At 47.6% G+C, this 10,074-nt stretch overlaps 1 protein-coding gene across 1 annotated transcript; it reads right to left on the bottom strand.

The window, feature by feature from the left end:
* Positions 1-4,877: 4,877 nt before the first annotated feature.
* LOC106495063 (keratin, type II cytoskeletal 6C-like) lies at positions 4,878-8,812 on the bottom strand. Its single transcript, XM_067314115.1, has 9 exons — positions 8,152-8,812; positions 7,169-7,383; positions 6,913-6,973; positions 6,631-6,726; positions 6,283-6,447; positions 6,023-6,148; positions 5,577-5,797; positions 5,257-5,291; positions 4,878-5,149 (listed from the first exon to the last, which is right to left on the bottom strand). The coding sequence occupies exons 1-9, from the start codon at positions 8,659-8,661 to the stop codon at positions 4,878-4,880; spliced, it is 1,701 nt and encodes a 566-aa protein (XP_067170216.1). The 5' UTR covers positions 8,662-8,812.
* Positions 8,813-10,074: the final 1,262 nt, after the last annotated feature.

Below are 10,074 nucleotides of genomic sequence, written 5' to 3'. Positions count from 1 at the left end.
CTGGCTTCACTGAGGGCTTAGCAGAGTTCATCCAGTTTGCTTTTGGCATCCTTGAGGGCAGGATCTCCTTTCTTTTCTGCCTCAGCAATGCTTGACTGGAGCTGAGCATGCTGCAGTGGAAGAAAGAGTGCTCTGACTCCTACCAGCTAGGGCCTAACCATCCTCCGTGCCCCCAGGTGTCTAGCCACCAGTGGTCTTGCGCTAAACCACTTGGTGCTGAACAGGCCATCAGTCCCACATTGTATCTCACAGCCCTGTGTTACTAGGACTGAGTGATGGAGACACAGTGGAAAACTCTATGAGTGAGACATTCGCCATTTCACTTTGAACTCCAGTCTTTGCAAGCCATCTCTCAGTCCATCTGCCTCCTTGCATGCCTCTCTGTTTACCAGCCTTTTTACTCTACCAACTTTACCTCCTTTAATTTTTTAACACATATGCACAGCTCCACTGAAATCCCTGCCACAGGATATTCCTATTCAGAACCTGGGGACAGGTTTCATATTAGCACAAACATACCCTTCTCTGTAGAAAACCAGAACTTACAAACAACCAAAAAAATATTCTGTATTTTTTCATCCTCTATGTTTAAAAATGACTACAGCTCTACCAAAAAGTGTTCATAATTGAACGGGTGTCATGGCTTGATCAGACTGAGGCTGTTTCACACTTGCTTTCAAACAAAACAGCCCCCTTTGCTACAAATATGAATCTACTTTTTAGCTAGAGGTAGTAGCTATCAAAATGCTCCATGGGGCAAATGAAGGGGAGCCCAGTCATTGGACTGTTAAAATCTTTGATTCAAACATGATGCACCTGAACAATTAGTATTACTCCATTTTTCATGAGCACAGCAGATGGAAAAGATAAACTCTGGCACCTCCATGTTACAGCCTGGCCCCTCTCCAGGAAAAACTGAGGGAACTTATAAAAGTGTGTGGCTTTCTGCAGGACGGAGCCTGCAGCTGGAGCAACAGCAAGCAGCTCACAGCATATATTACTGCATGGAGCTGGCAGGTCTCGGCTGAGCACTCAGTTGTGCCATTTAGCGCCGGGAAAATGTGCAGAAAGGATCTGTCTGAGGCACAGTGGTATCTTTGGCTTCCTGGATTTACAAGGGGCTGCTTTCAAAACACTGGAGATCTTCACTTTCTCTACCCTCCTCTTAAGGAAGTCCCCAAGAACGCTCTAGGACTTTGCACCATCTCAATCAGTAAGCATCCTTGGACTTTTCACTGAGAAAAGGAGTTAGGAGACGACTTCTCGACCTCTCCCATCCCAACCTACAAATTCCTGCCTAAACTGGGGAGCATTTGTCCTCAAATATGCTCTTTATCTATGTGGGACAAGAGGAGAGAGAGAAGCATTTGCTATGGCTGTGTAGAAAGCCACATCATTAGGAAGACACTAGGAACAAAATTCAGTTGTGTTGCTGAGCCCTTACACCCTGCAGGAGAGGGAAGGGCTTCAAGCTGGCCTACACAGGTCAGGGAAGGTGATGGAGGCAGAAGGCATGTGCTATGCTGTGGAAGAACCCAAATTTCCTTTGCTGCTCAGGACAAGCCAGTCCTGCCAGTGGAGCAGAGATTAGACAGCAACCAAATCCAGCCAGGCTAAAAGGAGACTAGAGAAATTACTGGGTGACCGAGAAAAGAGGATGTTATGGATGGTTTTAAAAAGAACAGAAAGAGGTACTAGTCTAAATAGGTAGTGATTTTTAGGGGAATTTTCCAATTCTAAATATATATATTGGCATTCTCCTGCATTGCTTTTCCCCTACATTACTACAAAATCCCAATGCTGTTCCTTTAAAAAAGCTTAATTAACTAAAAATTATCACCAAAAAATTGCCACCAAAACCCAAACAATCCCCCAAGCAATGCAGGTTCTCATTGCAAATCAACTTACTATTCTTTCATCAAACAGAAGATTGTTGGGAGAAAGACTTGCTCAAAAACTGCTTTGAATCAAAGAATATTTTAGAATCAGCAACGCCACTGGTTATACAAGCAAGAGAATAAGGCATACTAAAGAATGATACAAACATCAGATTAAGTCAAATGCATCAACTGAAAGAAATATTTGAAGAGAAAAAAGAAAACCAGCATGAAAATAATACTATGCAAATAAGAATTACTCTTTCTTCCTCATTCGTTTTGTCCATTTAGATGGCATGGACTCTGGAATTAAGATCTGCTCCATTTCCATACTTTTCTGCGCAAACACTGAGCCCGCCCCGAGATACTACAGGTACAATAGTACAGTCAGGGTTGATTCACCTACTGGTCCAAATCTTGCTTTTCCCAACCCTTAAGAAGAATCCAGCCAAGCATTAATCAAATTAATTTGGTTGCAATGGGATATCATTTATGGAGGGCTAATAACTAACCTGGCTGGGCAATCTGGAGTTATAATGGTAGGTTTGAGCGTGTCTCATGCCTTCACGCTGCTTTCGTCATGAGTAATTCCTGCCCGTGCACCATCTTCAGGCCTTCCCGCTGCTCACGTACATGCTGCCAGTGCCCATGTAAGAGCCCTGCTCGTCAGATAGAGGGTGCCACTCGCCCTTGTGCTGGCTGAAGCTGCCTTGATGGGGTTCGACTGGCCACTAAAATACAGGCCAACACCCTTTATAAATGAATAAACCCCCCCACACACTGCAGACCTGCACGTTCGCGTCCCGGTCGAGGCCTCCAACGCACCAGGGTGGAGCACCAGGCAGTGGCAGGGCCCGTGGTCCGCCACACGGCGCACCCGCAGGTGGGCCAGCTCGGAGCGGTGTGTTGGGAGCAGGGGGGTGCCCCCTTTTGTGGCAACTGACAGGTTGACTGCCCCAAACCAACTACTGTGACAGCTGCCATGGTCAGACTGCCCCATCCCACCAGCCAGGACACTTGCCACAGTCAAACTGCCCCATCCCACCGGCCAGGACACCTGCCACAGTCAAACTGCCCCATCCCACCGGCCAGGACACCTGCCCCGGTCAAACTGCCCCATCCCACCGGCCAGGACACCTGCCCCGGTCAAACTGCCCCATCCCACCAGCCAGGACACCTGCCCTGCCCCAGCGCCACGTCCCCTCCCCCCCCCGCCCCGCCATGACCTGCCCCGCCCCAACTGCCAGGTCCGTCTCGGCTTCCCGGTCCCCTCACGCCTGAGGCGTCCGAGAACCCCAGCGCTCGACGGGACGCGACGCTCCTCACACCGCTGGGGACGGGCCTCCTGCGCCGAGCCGCCGTCGGACCAAGGCTTGGGAGACGCTGGGGGCTTTTCCCCACGTCGGCCTGGCGAGAAGGCAGCCCCTGCCAGGCCCCGCTTCCAGGAGCCACCCCACAGCCCCACAGCGCCTTCTTTGGGTCCCTTCAGAGCGACAGTCGGGATGTCCCGGGCCAGAAGAACCATCTGCAGAAGAAACACGGAGCAGCCATGCTCCGGCAGGGACGACCTTCTCCCAGAGATACCCCAGTCCTGAAGCACCCTCCCCCCCCCAACTTCTTTTTTTTGCAGGTAAGCAGTTGCTTATCCTCCCGGTTTAAAAAGTTGTGCCTCGTATTGCCAGTTTTACTTGATTTAGCTCCGTTTTACCCCCTGACCAGCTCTCCTGGTGCTTCCACAAGGAGATCAGCCCCCAGGCCTCACCTCCTGTGCTTTGCGGCAGGAGCATGTCTCTAGCAAGGCTTTTCTTTCTGGACCTTTCTTCCCTTGGAGACCAGGTGTGCACGGACCCTGTGCGCTACTGTCCGGGTTTATTTTTATCAGTGTCATTCTACTTCGGTGGGTATAAAACCCACCTCATCCAAACCTGACTACTTCCCTTTTCAATCTCACAACCACTTCAGAAAAAAAAAAACAAAAAAACTTCTCCCAAAATAATTCTGCCTCTAGGAAATAAACCAAGTAAAATGGTGTGGACCGTGTTTTCCTAACACACCTCAGAGGATTCAGCTGGGGCAGAAAATCTGTATTCGGTAATTTCCACTGTAGGACAGATCTCTCCGCCCTAGCATTGCATTGCTATTCCTTATGCCAAAAAAACAAAACATATTTTCCCCTCAGACTCTTCCCCCAGGGAACATTAAATGATACTATGACACAAAGATATCATTTGACTTGTCTGCAGTTTATTGGTAATGAAAGAATCCAGAAGAAATGGGGTAGAAAGCAACCATGCAATAAGATTCACATAACAAAAGATTTTGAAGCAAGCATTGTGTCTTGCTAATTTTCAATACGGCCATACATATGTCAGGTGTAAAGGAGAAGAGGGAAGGGAATCTCTAAAATATTAAAGCTGCCAAATGACTCCCCCTCGGGAAGATGGCTGTCTCCGGAGAGGTGTTCCTCACTCCTACATCTGACTATGAGACGTTACAACATTTCTGCTTACACGAATTCCTGATACAGCTAAAGCAAGTGTGTAGACAACATGCAGGACATGCAAAAGTCGCAAGGAAAACACGGCCGTTCAAAAAGAGATCATAAGAAGTGAAAGGAAAGAGCGGTTTTATACGCACTCCTACTCAGCCAGCACAGCAGCCAAGGCGTAACAGCCAGCACGTACAATGCAGCAAGAGAGGCAGGACCCTTGGATGAACTCTCCAGTGACTGGTATCCGCAAGGGAGATATTTCTTAATGGGGCTGTAAACATTTCATCCCTGGAGACTGGTAAAGCTCAGACAGGAGCCGGGCTCTGCCAACAGGATAATGTTTTACTACAAAGCTCCCTTTGGGGAGGAGGCAGAATGATTTAAGGAAGCTGTGACCTATAAGGGAAGCAGTTCATTTCTTCGCTGGATACCGGGGCTGGACTTGAGGGGCTGCGCCACTGGCCAAAGATGGGAGATGCTTCTTTCCTTTGAGGGACTGAGATCAGGGCTCAGTATTTTACACCTGAAGATTTGACTGTTGTGGTTGTGACGCATCTCCGTACAGAGGAGGATCCACCCCCGGGACCGAAGCTGCCACCTCCAGAGCTGCACATTCTTCCACTTCCAGAAGAGAAGCCACCACCAAGTATTCCTCCTCCCACTCCACAGCTGCCTCCCGTGATGCTGCCTCCTCCGACCACACATACTCCTCCTCCCATGCCACTGCCGGCTCCAAAGCCTCCAGCTCGGCCTCCAGCAATGGTGGTTCTGCCTACCGCAGCTGGAAGAGAAGTACAGGCTCATTGTTCATCAAATGGCAGCCTGGGAATCCTAATGAAACCCAGCATAAAAGCCACTCTGCAAGGAAGAGAACACACAGATACTTACAGACATTTACGTTGGATATGCCATCTCCACACAGCCTGTGTAGGAAAAGGAATACAAATTATTGCTCTGATACAATACAAGGCACTTCAGCTAAGAATGACACTGCACTCTCCCAAGTACTACTTTTATTTTCTGTTCCTTTTAAACTTGGCCAAAAACATTGGGACATATTCCTTGTCAGGACCTTGTTTCTATTTTGGATCTAAAAATTGGAAAAAAAATAAGATCAAATTTACATGGGTTGTGAAAGATGATGAAATCTAAATCCATCCTAAGGAGTTATAGTTCCTCTGTGAGGCTACAATGACAGCAGTTCTCACCTGCTCTCCTCTCCCTCCAGCAGCTTCTTGTACATGGCAATCTCAACGTCCAGGGCAATCTTGATGTTCAGCAGCTCCTGGTATTCCTTCAGCAAGCGAGCCAGCTCCTCCTTGTCTTTCTGCAGGGCACATTCCAGCTCTTCCAGTTTCTTCCTAGCATCCTTGAGGGCCATCTCACCCCGTTCCTCTGCCTCAGCAATAGCTGCCTGCAGCTGCTGGTTCTGTGAAGGAAGGAAGGCAGTTTCTCAGTTCCCTTCCACACCCCCTCCACTGGAGCAGTCCCCAAGGCACAAACTGGGTGGAGAAGAGGCAGGAACAAGCAAGGTCCTCCAAAAGCATTGCATTTTGGTGACTACGCTTCCATCATGCCATCCTGGCCCCCCGAGGCTGCTCCTCTGGGACACAACCTGATGCCAGTACCCAGTGAGGTGCTCATGAAGCCTTACCTGCTTCTTCACACTCTCGATTTCAGTCCGCAGCCTCTGGACGTTCCTGGTCAGCTCTTGGATCTCTATCTTGGTGTTGCGGAGGTTGTCCCCATGCCTTCCAGCAGTGCTCTGCAGCTCTTCGTACTGACAGCACAGAGAGAAAGCAACCCTTGAGTGACACAAGGTGCAGAGAACTCAACAAGCTTCCTTGCTGCACAGCAAGGAAGACAGTGAGCCATAGTGAGCGTGTGAGCTTCCTCAGCCGCCTCAGAACTCACCTGGCTCTGGTACCAAGCCTCAGCCTCAGCCCTGCTGCTCTGAGCAATCTGTTCGTACTGGCGCCGCACTTCCTCAATGATGCTGTCGAGATCCAGGTACCGGTTGTTATCCATAGACACCACCACGGACAAGTCCCGGCTGATTGTCTGCATCTGAGCCAGTTCCTGCAACAAAGACAGGAATAAACCTAAACTTCTGAGGAGGTGAGAAGAGAGCAGCAGTTTCAGGGAGCCCAGGTGACTCTCCAGACTAAATCCACGTGGGCACCTAGTCAAACTTCAGTGCTTCCTGTCAGAACGCACCTCATTAGAACCCTGGCCATCCAAGGGGAAAAGAAAGCTCCTTACCTCCTCGTACATGGCCCTCAGGAAGTTGATTTCATCAGTCAGAGCTCCCACCTTTGCTTCCAACTCTACTTTAGTCATGTAGGCACAGTCCACATCCTAAAGGAAAGATCACACAGGTAAAGAACCTTTTCCTCCGATCCCTGGAGAGCTGCTGGCAGCCAGTGCCTCCTGTTGGAAGCTGCCCTTCCTCATGCTGCCTCCTTCCAGTGCCTTTCCAACCTGTCCCCCCCCCACATACACATACACACACACACACTCTCTCGTGGTGCCTCTGTGTCTCACCTTCTTGAGCACCACAAACTCATTCTCAGCAGCAGTGCGCCTGTTGATTTCTTCTTCATACCTGTTGAAGGGGAAAAGACAAGCTGAGTCAGGTGGCGTGCTCACCAGTCAACCAGTCGAACCGCCCACCCTAGAAACCTCTGTCCCTGTTCTGCGGCGCTCCCGAGCAAAGGGAAGAGAATGCTGAAATCTCAGAGCTGGCTTAGCTCTCCTTGCCTTGGTGGTTACTTCTTCCATATTAGATCACTGCACTTACTTGGTTTTGTAATCCTCAACGTACTGCTGCATGCTCTGCAGTTCAGACTCCAGCTCTCCCCTCTGTCCCACAAGAGACTCTAGCTTCCTCCTCAGGTTCTGGATGTAATCTTCAAAGATGACATCGAGGTTCTTCCTTGGCCCAGAAGGCCCTTGCTGTTGCAGGAGCTCCCACTTGGTGGAGAGGACCTTGTTCTGTTGCTCCAGGAAGCGAACCTGAAAGCCCACAAAGGGGAGTTTAAGCTATTCACCCTGGGATCCTGGGAGACGTGACAGTCCTCAAGCATCATGCTTATCTGGGCAGCTAAGAGAATCATTTCTCAAATGGCCACCAGAACTGTGGCTGATTCAAATGTTTATCCAAGGTCCTGAAGTGGATAAGTTTCACAAGCATTATTAAAGGTCAAGTTATTCTGAACTTTTCACTTTGGTACATTTAGCATTAGTATATAATAGAGAACATTCCCCATATCAGGTACAAGGAGTATTCAATACATATCTCTCATATTTAAAAGACTGTGAAGCATGTTTACAACCAATGTTCTCCCAGTGCAGACAAGCTAAAGAACATTGATCTTTACTTAGCTGAAAAAAAATCCCACACTGTCAGGAATAAATTGAAAACTCATTCACATATTCACAGTAAAAGTTCCTTGAGAAGAAAGTATCATTGAAAAATGACACACTGCAAAGAACTGCTTAGGATAGTTGAGTCTACCATAATCACTTTGGCCTGACTCTGCAGAGAACACTAGAGATAAAAGCTAAGGAAGCATTTGGACCAGACAGCTGTAGAGAAAGTCCTTTGATTTTCCTGTGGATGTAAAATTTTCACATTTCCTTAGGAGAACTCGATGAGAAGATCACTGCCAACCTTCCAGACCTTCCAACACTGAGCTGAGAAGGACAATATGTCCCTCTCTGCAGCACAGGTAAGTTTCTGAGAGTCCCCATTCCCAAGCAAATATAGTTCCATTTTCTCACCTTGTCAATGAAAGAGGCAAACTGATTGTTAAGATTCTTGATCTCTTCCTTCTCCTGGCACTTCACTTGTTGGATCTGAGGATCAATATCAACATGGACTGGCCGTAGCAGGGTTGGGTCAACCTGCACTGGTTGAATGCCTGCAGGGAACCCAGGGCCACCTCTCACAGAGCCACCAAAGCTGCCTATTCCTCCACCAATGACACCTCCTCCAAAACTGCCAATTCCTCCTCCATAGCCTCCACCAAAGCCACCAATTCTACATCCATATCCACCGCCATAAGAGCCACCCAGGGAAATCCTTCCACTTCCACCCATGTTATGAAGGCTCCTGCTGCTAAAACCTCCACAACGTCCGCCGCCTCCAGTCCCCCTGGATGTGGAGAATGAGCTATAGCTGATTCTGCTTCTGCCCCCACTTCCTCCAAAGCCACCACCGATGGCAGAGCAAGAGCTGTATCCCCTTTTGCTTCCGCCTCCAAAGCTTCTACAAATTGACTGCCGAGACATGGTTGTTTCTTCTAAGCAGAGTTGAGGAGAGAAGAAAGATCAACAGAGCTGTGCTGCAGAGGGATGAATGCAGAGAGAAGTGTGCACAGTCTTCTCTGGCTCCACAGCTTCAGGCATTCCCTTTTATCTGTTTTAGGAGGTGGGCTGGGTCTACATGGGCGTGAAGAGGAAACAAATTTATTGTCTTCATCAGCTTTGTGCGGTTAACAGATTTTTGCCGAATGTTGACTCCACCCAGAGTTACACTTTGCAATGTAGAAGAGAATAAAAGAGCAAGAACAGTGAAACAGGTCTCAATGAGTAAGTGGACTCTCATATCTCTATGGCATCTGGAAATATATCTTTTACATTGATGTAGTCATGTTCATCCCTCCTCCCACCTTTCCATTCATTCTTAACAATTTCTCAGTTTATCTGCATCTGGATCTTTTGCACTGAAGCACAATGTCAGGCAAGCCTTTTGGTCAAAATCAACTAGAATGAGACTTTCACAATTCCCCCAAACACACCCCAAATCTTTTTTTTAATGTGGAAAACTGCTGATTGCTTTCCAGGAAGCAGTTTCCCGATGTAGAGCAAGAATGTCACACATTAACATTTAACAAGGGTCAGCATTTCTTTTTTAACCAGTAAGGAGGTGCTTAGCTCCTCTGCTTACCATCACTCGAGATGGGAGTGCCTTCTCCTTCTAGAACAAATTCCTGTAGAATGTATCTCCCAGAGTCTGTGATTACCAAGTACCAAGATGGTGAACACTACGGGAGCACAATGAACAAGGGAACACAGACGGCCAAGCTCCTTCCTTATGCTTTTCCAATGGATACAGGGAATGCCAAACCTGCAGAGGAATGGAATGACACTGCGGGCACTTGATGTGGTAATGATGACTGGAGACAGACAAATAGCAGAGAAATACAGGAAGAGATATCAATGACTTTTTAACATAACTTTTTTTAATTAAGGTGGTAAGTAAAGAATGTAGCTGAGTCTGTCCTATTTGATCATTTCCAAAAGGGGGAAATAAAGGAAGAAGAAGCTCTGAGGCTCTGTTAAGTAGTTACAGTTAAGAATGTTGCTGTATATCAAATGCGTTTTAGATTTATGGCCAGGACACCTTGGGCAACAATAAAATTAGTTGGGGGTGGGTGGGGATGGGGGCTTCCAGACTAAATTCACTGTAGAAAAATGTATTTTTAGGACACCAGCTTCAGCTTCAAACTACTGAAAAAATAATGTTCAATATCATGCAAAAGCTACCTAACAATGAAGTAGGAAGTTCACCTGTAAGAAATTTTGAGCATATCTCATGGGTCTTATTAGGCAACTATACATTTTAGTTACATATAGGAAATTTTAGAAAAATATATATTTCATCTTTTTTCATGGAGATTAGCTACTAGAAATCATGAATAA

This window comes from Apteryx mantelli, chromosome 33, assembly GCF_036417845.1.
Source record: "Apteryx mantelli isolate bAptMan1 chromosome 33, bAptMan1.hap1, whole genome shotgun sequence".
Classification (NCBI taxonomy): domain Eukaryota; kingdom Metazoa; phylum Chordata; class Aves; order Apterygiformes; family Apterygidae; genus Apteryx; species Apteryx mantelli.
The sequence above is the reverse complement of the archived record's forward strand: the minus strand, read 5'-3'. Positions and strand labels throughout refer to the sequence as shown.

What these genes read in the sequence shown, in the direction of transcription:
- LOC106495063 (XM_067314115.1), bottom strand. Translation starts at nt 8,661, where the DNA reads ATGTCTCGGCAGTCAATTTGTAGAAGCTTTGGAGGCGGAAGCAAAAGG. An exon ending in AGTTTGTGGTGCTCAAGAAG is followed by an intron (nt 6,727 to 6,912) that starts GTGAGACACAGA and finishes TCTTTCCTTTAG; the next exon opens with GATGTGGACTGTGCCTACAT. An exon ending in CATATCCAACGTAAATGTCT is followed by an intron (nt 5,150 to 5,256) that starts GTAAGTATCTGT and finishes CTTCTCTTCCAG; the next exon opens with CTGCGGTAGGCAGAACCACC.